At 50.7% G+C, this 11959-nt stretch overlaps 1 protein-coding gene across 1 annotated transcript in view; it reads right to left on the bottom strand.

The window, feature by feature from the left end:
* The window catches only part of SGSM1 (small G protein signaling modulator 1), a 107355-nt gene that overhangs the window by 21811 nt on the left and 73585 nt on the right, over positions 1–11959 (bottom strand). Inside the window, exons 7-15 of the mRNA XM_015562823.1 lie at positions 10985–11052; positions 10601–10746; positions 10338–10469; positions 8110–8234; positions 6380–6447; positions 5159–5322; positions 4858–4990; positions 3086–3250; positions 816–954 (exon numbers count right to left, since the gene is read on the bottom strand). Coding sequence (XP_015418309.1) covers positions 816–954; positions 3086–3250; positions 4858–4990; positions 5159–5322; positions 6380–6447; positions 8110–8234; positions 10338–10469; positions 10601–10746; positions 10985–11052 — 1140 coding nt within the window. The remainder of the gene's footprint in view (positions 1–815; positions 955–3085; positions 3251–4857; positions 4991–5158; positions 5323–6379; positions 6448–8109; positions 8235–10337; positions 10470–10600; positions 10747–10984; positions 11053–11959) is intronic.

Below are 11959 nucleotides of genomic sequence, written 5' to 3'. Positions count from 1 at the left end.
GTGACTGACCACCCGTTGGGACAGAGGCCCAGAAGGGAAAAGAGCATTCCACTCCTGTAGGCCAGGCCAGGGCAGCAGGAAACAAGACCATTCTCACGAATGGGCCGCGTCATTCTTCCAAAGAGACCAAAGCTCTATGTGCAAAGAAAGAGTTGATCTTGGGATTTAACTTTATACAATAAAATAGCGTGTAGTTTATTGAGCATTACCATGTACCACATGTTGGCTACTTCAAACCATTATTTGATATGTCCTTACAATAGCTATATAAAGTAAGCATTAGTGTCCCATTTAGGCATGAGTGGTTGTCATTAAGTAATATTTCTGGTTTCTGCCTGGAAGTGCATGGGGGGACTTCACTTCCTGGCTCCTTGTAGACAAGGCCAATGAGGTGTGAGTGGAAATGACAGGTGCCTCATTTGACCTGGGGCATTTAAATGCAGCTTCGAGTCCCTCCATGCCATTTCCCTCAGTCACTGTGATTGGCAATATTCAAGATGGTGGTGGCTCCATCAGCGGGGCCTTTGATATGCAGAAAGCAGTCTCCAACTGATCCATAATAGACACATAGCATGCAAGACAAATAAACCTTTGTTGTAACAGCCACTGAGATTTTAGGGCTGTTTGTTACTGCGACATAAGTTCCTTTTCCATGTAAGGAAGCTCCAACAGCTAGGACTTCACAAGGCTAGGATTTAACCTGGATTTGGATGATTCCGGAGCCTCTGAAGTCAGTGCAAGGCAAGTAACAGGTATCTCCAAATCTTTGGTAAATCCTTCCAATCCCCTCCATCCACAGCTCCAGCCCCTCATACCTCTCATGTTTGCAGCCATTGGTTGAGCCACCATCACCTGAGCTACTCTGTGAACAGGATGAGCAAGAAGATTTGTGGGTACTGGGTTGCCATAGGGATGGCAGGTTGCTCATGGAGACATCCATCAGGTCCTGGGGCACTGTGGGGAGTAGAAAGGCAGAAGAAGAGCCCTGACTGAGCATATGTGGGTTACAGAAGCCTCACCCCCAAACAAGCAGCTCACTCCGAGGCCAGCACAGGGATAGGGAAAGCCCCTTAATGTCACAGTAGGAAAGAGCGACCACAATCGTTGTCTGACCCAAGTTCCTGAGCCCGCCTGATCCAGTGAAAGCCACCACCAAAATTTGGGGCCCCCAGCCAATGGGCGGAGCTGATGACAGTAGAGAGTGGAAGAGAACCCAGAGAGAGACCAGAGCCAAGAAAACAGGCCCAATCCCAGAGTACGAGGCCATGCCTCACACCATGTTGTCATTCAGCTGTCCCCACAGGAGGCTGACATGGGAGGACGGGACCTGCTGGGGGCTTCTGGGGAAGGCAGACGGTCTCCAGTCCTCAGAGAAAGACTTTCTGGTGAGAGAGTCTCTGGTGGTGAGACAGAGGGAGCCTGACTCACCTGATGAGGCAGGGCACACATGGGTGAGAACCCAGTGGAGCCTCCCACTGACAGAAGAGGGTACCTGCACTGTCCGTGGTCCTGATCCAGCTGCTTCAATGGGTCTCAAGGAGGCTGGCCACCTCCAGAATCACATGGGGGCGGGGGCTTATTAAAAAGCCATAAGCCTGTATCCCACCCCTGGCGTAGCCAATTAAAACCTCCTGGTCATGCCCTGACCAGTTTGGCCCAGTGGATAGAGTGTCGGCCTGCAGACTGAAGGGTCCCAGGTTCGATTCCCGTCAAGGGCATGTACCTTGGTTGCGGGCGCATCCCCAGTAGGGGGTGTGCAGGAGGCAGCTGATTGATGTTTCTCTCTCATCGATGTTTCTGGCTCTCTGTCTCTCTCCCTTCATCTCTGTAAAAAATAAATAAAATATATTTTAAAAAATTAAAAAAAAACAACCTCCTGGTCATACATCCCTTGAGTCTATATTTCAAAAACAATTCTGATATAGCAGCCACATTTGAAAACCAAGAAAGCACGACTGATCTCCTAACCCCTGGACATTGGTGATTCCTGATCAACTGCTCCCAGGATATGGCCCTTAAGTTTCCCTCACTGTTTTCTTTCCCAGCTCCAAGAACACCGCAGGATCTGAGCCGCTGCAGAACAAGCATACTGGTGACATATACATCACAATTTCTACAGTTAACTTCTTGGCCCCCTGGCAGGTCGAGACAGGTGCAAAAATTATTTTCTCTAGGACAGGGCTCAAAAAATATTTTCTGTAAAGATCCAGGTAGAATATAGTGTTGGATTTGTGAGCCACTTGGTTGCTATTGTACCACTCAACTCTGCTGTTGTAGTGCAGAAGTAGCCATACATAAAATGTAAACAAACAAGCATGGGTATGTTCTAATAAAACTTTATGGGCACTGAAATGTGAATTTCATATCATTATCACCTGTCACAAAATATTATTCTGGTTTTGATTTTTTTCAGTTATTCAAAAAATGTAAAGACCATTCTCAGCTCATGGGCTGTACAGAATGAAGCTGGGTTTGGCCTGCAGGCCATGTTTGCCAAGCCCTGCTCCAGGAAATTAAGAGGGATGCATATTTACCCTGGTGCCAGGCGTCCTCAAGGATGAGTGGTAATATGGCATCTTCTCTTAGGCTCCAAGGGGAGGGTAGTTGTGGACTCAGCCCCACTTGTCATCAGAGCTCAGTGGGTGACAGGGTCACCCAATGACGTAGGACAAAGCTGTCTCCTGAATGAGGCTTTGGGGGCCACCAAAACTGGCTTGTTACACTAAACCTTCCCAAGGAGACTCACCAATGAGCTGGCCAAAAATGACCAGCAAGCCCCTGTAACATGTTCTAGAAAAACAGCCCCAGTTCTTAGCCAATCTCAGGGGAGCATTGATCAGTTGTGCCGAGGTGTGGCAGGCACGCCTCTGCCCCCAGTCTCTCTCACTCTGTAGACATCACCAATGGATCCCTTCACTACTAAACCCACAGCACTCCAAGCTGCATCACGCAGGGTACCAACTGGACAGCATAAGGGTACTTATTTGTCTTTCACCTCCATCTCCACTAGGACCAAGACTCAAATGACAACATGGCAGAGGGGGCTGGCACCCAGTCCCAACGGTTGGGGGGACCCAGACATTACTGGGGGGCTGCTGCTTCAAGCCTGGTATGGGAAGGGTGGCGTCCCATCTGGTTTGGGCCCACCGACTGCCCCTGGCCACCACCAGCATGGTCCGGCCCACAGGAACCACCATCCAGGCAGGGCCCATGGAGACCGAGGATGTGCTGCCCAAGGGGTCGGGAACAACTTGAGACACAAGACAAAAAACACCAGTGAAATGGAAAGTCTGAGGCGGGCAGAACACGGAACCAGCCAGAAGAACCAAGTCTTCGGGACTTGAACCTTCACCCGGCACCCCAACCCCGACCGCCCCACACACAGTGGCCGAGTTGAATGCACTGATGTGAGCTTTTCTCTGAACCAGCAGCTCTCAGCCTGACACAATTTTCCTCCAGTTTCCTGGCAATGACTGGAGACATTTCTGGTTGCCACCCTTGGTGGGCAGGGGATGGATTGGCCACTTGGCATCTAGTAGGTGGAGACCAGGGTTGCTGCTCAACATCTTTCAGTGTACAGGACAGCCCCTATCACAACGGATTGTGCATTCTAGTGTCTTGAATCCTGGCGTCTGTCCTGGTGGCACATGCAGCCACACGAAGCTAACAATGATATTCCCCAAATGAGGGAATCCAGCCTGGCTCCGGCAAGAGCCTGTTGGAGGATGAGCCCCTGTGGAGAGAGTTTTCTGGGAAGGTGGCCACAGGGCATCTGGTGTTGGCTAATGAACCAGCTCTCTGGTGGGGCTGTGCATATAGACAGCCTGGGCAGGAGTGCACATGCTAAGGAACACTTCAGGACTCTCTGTGGCTCTTCAGGAAGGAAAATATGGATGGAAACACACTGAACCAAGCCCTGTAGGATCTTACTGCCAATCCAACTCAGTGATGGATGAGAGATGGAGCACTAAGTGGCCGGGCATGGCTAGTTCAACCTTGCTGGAAGGACATCTGCTCTCACTGCGCAGCCGAGGTCACTTAAGCAAAGGGAGGCTTCAAGCCATTAGCCATCTGATTGGATCAATGGGGCCACAGAGGGTTAAATAACAGAAAGGATGTATAACTTAATACTGATTTGTTTAACAGACGTCCGTCCATACAGTGCTGAATAAATGTCAGGCCTCCTTTCAAGAACTTTTCAAATAGTAATTCACTTAATCCTAACAGTCCATGGTAATGATCATCTTAATATCTCCATTCACTAAGCATCTGTCTCACGGCAATCAGCAGGCAGCTCATCTCCTGTGCTAGTGCCAAGCACTGTGCCTCCCTTTGCTGCGTTGACTCATTTGTTGAGTGCCTACTACGTGCAAGACCTTATTCTAAGGGCTTTACATTGATCATCTCATTATCTCATTAAATCCTTACAATATGTTGAAGTATAATAACACAATAGCAGCTAACATCTGAGTGTTCTCTCTGTGTCAAGTGACTTATCTAATTTAATCCTCCAAAAGCCCTATGAAATATGTGCTGTAGACACCCCATTTTCCAGATGATGAAACTGAGGCATAGGAGGTTAAAGTGACTTGCCCGAGTTCAACATGATTTCCAGAGTCCAGGTCACTGCCACTTCCCATGCTGCCTCCCAGTCAGTGGCATCTTTATTCGCTAAGGAGAGTGGTTATTTGTTCTCATATGGGGGCAAATCAAGGCCACCAAGGTATGAACTTCCTGATTCCAGGTTCACCCGTTAGCCCAGAATCCAGACCTCTTGCCCTCTCTTTCCAAACGCCTAGTTCATTTTTAGGATCAGCTAATGGCTGGCTCCCTGGGCCCAGGAACAGGGCAACTTACCGAACTCGGACTGCAGGCTGGGGTAGATGATCCTGAACACGTAATCCGTGGCCTCGTCATCCTCCTTGTCTGAAGCTGTGGACTCGGCAGAACCCTGAGGGCTTCGCTTGCGCAGTTTGGGAAATACTTTGCCCTGAAAGAACATGTCCCAGTGCACAGTCCCTGGGACACACCTGTCCCCCAACTGCACGTCATGAGGGTCGTGATGGGGTGCGCATGAGCCCGAAAAGCCACCTAAGGGCTCCTGGGCAAGAATGACCGTTCACCCTGGCTGACCCCACCCCTAGCCACGATCACTCACCTTCCCCCGCTGAGACCAGAGCGGTGGGTCCAGCTGCCCGTGAGGGAGCAGCCCGTTCTCCAGGCATGAGAGGAACTGCAGGAGGTGCCCTCCCTTGGGGAAGTGGAAGGGTGGCCTCTGGATCCCGTCCTGGCTGACCAGCACCACCGTCCCGCCGCTGTCCACTGCCATGTGACCGACCACAGAAGACCCAGCAGGAAGTCACTAAGAGGCATGGTGACGGGCCCTCCCGGCCAACACATACCCCCAGGCCAATAAATGGACCTGCTTTGAGGCTCTGGGACAGGTCTGGACAGAAGGTCAGGGGCAGTTTCACCTCCCCCAAGTCCCTCTCATCCCACCTATGATCATTGTTCACAGGAGCTGTAGGACACGGTCAAGAAGAACATGTCCTACAGCCCCCAGCAAAGGGAAAGGCTGCCTCCCAACACCCATGCCTCTCAAGCACCCTTTACAAACCTACTTCATCTATTTTTGTATGGAGGCTTTCTCAGCGCAGTAGTAACTGGCAGTAGCACGGATTGAGCACTTACTGTATATAAGCACATCACGTTAAAGGTACCATCTTATTGTAGTACTCAAAATATCTTTATTGCCTAGTTTACAAATGATAAAACCGAGGCTCGGAGAGGTTATATAACTTGCCAAGGGTCACACAGCTAGTAAATGGCAGGGTGTGGATTGGAATCCAGTTCTATCTCATTAAATAAGCTTATATGTTTTACACCTCGGTTGGCCACAGGTCCCTTGCTTTCCAAAGCAGTATGGCTCTCTGCTTATTATGAATATGCCTTCCTTGGGCTTTAAAGGGGAATGCTAGTTATTAATCCCAGGTCGGCTGAGCACTGACTTTGGAGTGACAAAGACCTGGGTTCAAGTTCAGGCTCTGGGGCTTATAAGCTGCATGTCTTTGTGCCATGCTGCTTCCTCTCCTGTGAACTGGCCGTGATGGAGCCCCTGTCACTAGGTTGTTGTGATGATTAAGTAACAGGCATGTAAATACTCTAGCCATGCTTGGCACATCATAATTGCTCAGTATTAGCAACGAACACCATGGGTTTGATGCTGAGACCTTAACATATGCCACTTGATCCTCACAATAACCCCATGAGTAGGTCCTGGTATGATCCCCACTGAGGGGAAACTGAGGCTCAGAGAGGTGAAGTCAGTTGCCTGAGGTTGCACAGGCAATAAGGGGGCGGGTGGGCGGGCAGTCCCTACCTTGTTGGTGGCAGTGCAGGTAGACGATCTCCTCCAGGCGGATGGTCATGGCATAGTCCCAATAGACACTGGAAGGTGAGGGAAGGTCAGAGCTGCAGGATGGCTGTCCACATCACCGTGGGGGAGGGCCCCGGAGGCCAGAAGACCACACCCATGGGTTCCTCCACTCTTCTCACCAGGACCCACCTGACCCTAACATCTGTATCACAGTCTTCCCAGACTATCTCCTCTTCCCTGGTCCCCTCCTCCCTTGCCTCCACTCCATGTGGCTGAGGCTGACCTCACCCACCCTCCACCCCAGAACTCCAGAATAGCCACCTGACTGAGGCCTGGCCAATCAACTTATTCTACTGTTTTGGCCCCAGTGATTGATTGGTTCAGAGATGACCCCGTGACATAAGCAGAACCAATGAGATTCAATTATCAAATTTATATTAGAATTACTGGGGAACAGATGCTCCTTCATGCTAGGAAAGTAGTGGCAAGGATGCTAGAAGTCTGGAGATGTGAGGTTATGGCAAGAAAAAATGGAGTCAGCAGTCAGGAAGCAGAGCCAAGAGATGGAAAGTGTTCAGGTCTTCCTCACTTGAGTCCCTGGATCTAGCCATGCCTGAAGCCACTGCCCCGGGGTTTTCCAACTCATGTGTGCAAATGCTTAAAAGTCGGCTTGAGTTCGGTTTTCTGTCACTGGTATCCGAGTCTTGACTAACGCTGATCCTAACTTCAGGCCATCCTATGTCCACGGGCAGGAGTCAGAACAGCCATTCAACAGCCTTGACTTCACAGGTCCCAGCAGTGTGACTTAGAGGCTTCGATGAGCCACAGTTTCCTCCTCTGCAAATGAGGATGCCTATGCCCACTGCACAGTACTGCTATGAGGATTAAATGGAATTGCCCATTTGAAGGGCTCAACGTGGCACTGATACATTCTAAAAAGTGCTGGGTTAATGGGCCCTGTGATTTACAGGTTTGTCTTTTTCAGCTTTCCTCTCAGAACACAATGGGAGGTGGGGCCACAGGAATGCACTGCTCAGCTCTCCTTCACGAGACCCAAGACCTTGCTGTGGGGAGCAGCTGACCAATGGCATGAGAGGCCACCGCTCTGGATGCACCACTGTGCTATGCCAAGGCCACACTCCCTCTCCACCAGGACTGAGCACAAGTGGGGCCAGTGTGGGCCTATTCCTGTGGGACAGGGGACTCCTCCAATGGTAGACTGTAGCCTGGGAACTCCCCATTGATTTGGCCAAACGTATGAAATCTTTGTTAAGATATTTCTGAGCCGGCTTGGCTCAGTGGATAGAGCGTCAGCCTGCGGACTGAGGGGTCCCAGGTTCGGTTCCGGCCAAGGGTACATGCCTGGGTTGCGGGCTCGATCCCCAGTAGGGGGTGTGCAGGAGGCAGCCAATCAATGATTCTCTCTCATCACTGATGTTTCTCTCTCTCTCCTTCACCCTTCCTCTCTGAATCAATAAAGAAATATATTTTTAAAAAATGTTATTACTGGTTGGTGTTTTGGCCAGGGCTCTGCCTCGTTCCCACACCCTAAGATTCTTCCAGTTGGTTACCGGATCCTCCCAAGTTCTTGAGTTCCCCATGAGGCCACTGCCATAGGGAGGCTGGGCCAAGCGACTGTAGCAACCAGATGGAGCAGCAGGTAGGGGCAGGGCACAAGGGACGGGGCACAAACTTCCTTGTGCCAAGGGGAGGGGAGGGACCTGGCACCCTACCTCTTCTCATAGTCCAGATCTCCCACAGACCCGTTCATCAGCTGGTTGGGTGTCCACTTCAGGGTCATGAGGTCAGCAGTTTGGTGCAGGGACAGGTACCCTGGGACAGCCTCCATGTCATCCCTCTGTAGAGAGAGAAGGACTCAGACCTGGTTGAAGTGCCAGGGTGAACAGTTAACATGGTCCATTGGACTCAAGGACACATAACCGGAACCAAGAGGTTGGGTCATCCAAGGTCATGGCTATTTGGAAGGCCCTGAACCTCCTTCTAGGAGGCCATACTAAGCAAGGCTATTGCAGCCAACCACCAGGATGGGTGCTATACTAGTAGACCCAGCTGTGGGAGCTGCCTGCCCCTCGCACTTTCATACCCTCACCTCCCTTCTGAGGTCCAGGGCCCTGCTGCAAGGGTGGACCTGGGAATTCTTTAGAAGCAAGAAGGAGCTCTGTCCCTCTCAACACCACATTTTTCAAAGCAGAAGACACTTACCCACCATCATTTTAGCCAGTCTTAAGGGAGAAAAAAATTGCAGCTAACCTCTGTCTGCTCCCCGAGACATTACCCAGAAGCCCCTCCCCACATACCCGCAGCATCCTCCCTGCCCAGCAGCCTGGGCCTCTGGCTTCCCAATCTGCCTGCAGGGCTTCTCACCTGCTATATGTATCCCAAGTGGGGAAGGGACTGGAGAGGGGTGTCTCTAAGTCTCTAGAGGCGGCAGCTCCTCCACCAAATTCACCTCAACAACATTTGTAGACCAACAACTAACATTTACTGAGCATCTGGTATGTATCCAGTATGGCTCAGGGTCACATGTCTCAATTGAACCACCCAAGCCTGCGGCTCCACCAAGGGGGCACAGTCGCAGTCTTTCATCCATTCTAAGATGCGCATCTGTCTTTCACATTTCCATGTGCCTGAATACGAGGGTGCATCTTATAATCAGCAGCATCCCACCACTGGGATGCCGTTATCATTGCCTGACTCATGTACACTCAGTCACAGCTGTTCATATTGTTATTTCAATTAAGTTTTGTGCATGGTGGTTACTGCACATGTGGAGAAAAGTTCTTGGAAGGAGGCCTGGCATTTATAAAAACTATATCCAAATAAATCTCAAAGAGCTTTCAAAACACATAAGAGTTTCAAGTAGAGAGAAAACACTGTATATAATTTAATAGCACTTTCAATTTCCTGATAGTTTTACAAAAAATGGTGCATCTTAAATGGATGCTTCTTAGGTCTCAGGAAAGAGGGTGCTGTACCCACTATGATGTGGATACTGAGGAGTGACTTGCTCAGGGTCACCCAGTGATTGTAATGGTGACCACAGAGCTGGGTGGCCAACAGCTGTCCCTCTGCTTCCTCTCAGCTGAGCCCAAACACTACACTGACCCTAGAGTTCCCGGGGAGGGGACAGCAAAGGAGAATTCCCATGAAGGTAGGGGCACCATATGCCCGCTCATCGCTATTCCTGGGGCCTGGCCCAGTGCAGGGCACAGAGGATGACTGGTGAGTGGCAACTTCTGGCACCAGCCATCCTGAATTCACATAACTCTGTGCCTCACTCTGCCCTCATGGGCCGCAGTGTAATCAGCTAGGATAACAGCACCTGCCTCAAATGGTTGTTGTGAAGTTTAAACGAGTTGATAGAATTAAAAGCACTTAGCACAGTGCCCAACACATAGGAAGTGCTTAATCAATATTAACTATGAAGATATTTATCTTGCTATCCTAAGCATCTAACACTTAGCAGGTTCCGTATAAAGGTGTGCTGAATGAGTGGTAACGAGAGAATGAATGAAGAGATGGCTAGATGAACAGGTAGATGGACAGATGGACTAGAAAATAAATGGACAAATGGATGGATGGATGGGTGAGTGGACATAAATACAGGAAGATGGACGAAGCAATGGTGGGAAGTGCAGGAACAGAAGGATGGTGGCTATAGACACTGCAAGAGAAGTGATAGGCTGGCTGACGATATTGACATATGGGTGGATGCATGGATGGATTTGATAGAAGGAAATACTGGCATGTGGATGCATGAATGAAGGAAATAGCAGCATATGGATGAATGAATGGATAGAGAAAATACTGGCAGATGAATGAATAGATGGGTGAGTAGGTGGGTGGATGAATGAATGGGCAGCCTAGAGCCAAAGGGAACTTCTCTGTAACATGGAGCCAGACCCCCAGCGGAAGATCTGGGCCCACGAGGAGCTCTCACCGGCTGAACGAGAACGTTGTTCTTGCCATAGAGCAGGGTGGCCCTGGAGTTCTGGTGCAGGGACTCCACATAGTCACGGGCCGAGAGGGATGGGCGGTCATCCATGCTGCCACTCGAAAGCCTCTTCTGGATCTGGCAGTGTGCGCAGAGGTAGAGGATGAGGTTGGAGTGACCTTCAAGGCCCCACTCCATCCCCTGCCCCCACGCCCAGTCAGGAACTCAGCCTGATTCCCCCACAGGGTCTCACTGCCCACCCCACTCACGCAGAGGGCGGGGCGCTTGGTGGGCGAGTCCTGTCGCAGGTGTGAGCTGTGGATGCGGTGCCTCTGGACGAGCTCGTCGGCAGAGGGATCGGTCCAGAAGTGATCCGCCGTCTTCATCTTGGTGTATTCCAAGGCACAGGGCCCCACTGCAGAGCAGAGGGGCTGGTAATCCTTGGCCCCTGAAAGTCTGCCCTCCCGTCTACCTCCAGGTGGGCCACCCATTGCACTATCCCTCTCCTCTGGTCAGCTAGGGTGCCCCAGAGTCCTGCTAAGGCAAGAAACAAGACTCTGGGAGCAACAGACGGGGAACAAGTGAGTTTGATGGGGGAGGCTGGAGGGAGGTGAGCGAGGCCCTTAGGAGGGGCCCTGTGAGCGGGGACTCACCCAACAAAGACGCAAGGATGGGGCCATCCACAGGGTCCATCAGGAGTGCTTCCTTTTCGTAGTATTTACTAGCAAGAGAGGAAATAACATGCAGGTTTGGGAAGTGACCGGCAGAGGGTGCACCAGGGCCTGGTGGTCAAAAGCAGACAGGATGGGTTCACTCTCCCTCTTGCCACGAGGTTGCCTCTGTAAGCCTCAGCTGCCCCATCCGTAACAGGAGGATGATAATGTCTCGCACAGGGTTTGGGGAAGGACTTTCAAGAGAGACAACAGATGGAAGGCACTGATTTCAGCACAGTCACTCAGCAAGTCGCTTACCCTCTCCGGGGCTGAGCATGTCACTGCTTAATACACGACCGTAATAAAAGCCTTAATGAGGTCACGGGGATAATTAGAAGGCTGCTGAGGCCTGGCTGGTTTTGTCTGCTTCTACCGCATCTTCCGTTTCACACAGGAAGTCATTAGGAGGCACAGATGAGATCTACCCCTCCAATATTATGGAGGCGATAAAATGCTTTTCAGCTGTCCTTTGTCCCAAAAGGCTGTATGAACAGGCCTTCCTGCCCAGATAACTAACGTGGACAATGCTGGCCGGACACACACCCCTGGATTCTGGTTCTTCAAAATGACATGAGAAGCCATCACATGCAGTGTTTGTGCTGAATGTTTCCAGTCTTTTGTATGAACAGGCCTTCCTGCCCAGATAACTAATGTGGACAATGCCGGCCGGACACACACCCCTGGATTCTGGCTCTTCAAAATGACACGAGAAGCCATTCACATGCAGTGTTTGTGCTGAATGTTGTCAGTCTTTGTTTGAGTTGTGTAGTGGTGTGTAAGTCTGTGCAAACCTTAGATAGTCTAAAGATAACAGAATTTCAGAGTTGGAAAGGACCTTGTTCTGACCTCCTGACGGATCTCAGTCCCAGAGAGGGTAAGTGACTTGTTGGAGGCCACACCCAGATGGATTGGCTC

The sequence above is a fragment of the Myotis davidii genome, unplaced genomic scaffold, assembly GCF_000327345.1.
Source record: "Myotis davidii unplaced genomic scaffold, ASM32734v1 scaffold478, whole genome shotgun sequence".
In the NCBI taxonomy this organism is placed as follows: Eukaryota; Metazoa; Chordata; class Mammalia; order Chiroptera; family Vespertilionidae; genus Myotis; species Myotis davidii.
Note: the sequence above shows the minus strand (reverse complement) of the source record. Positions and strands in the feature narration are given on the sequence as shown.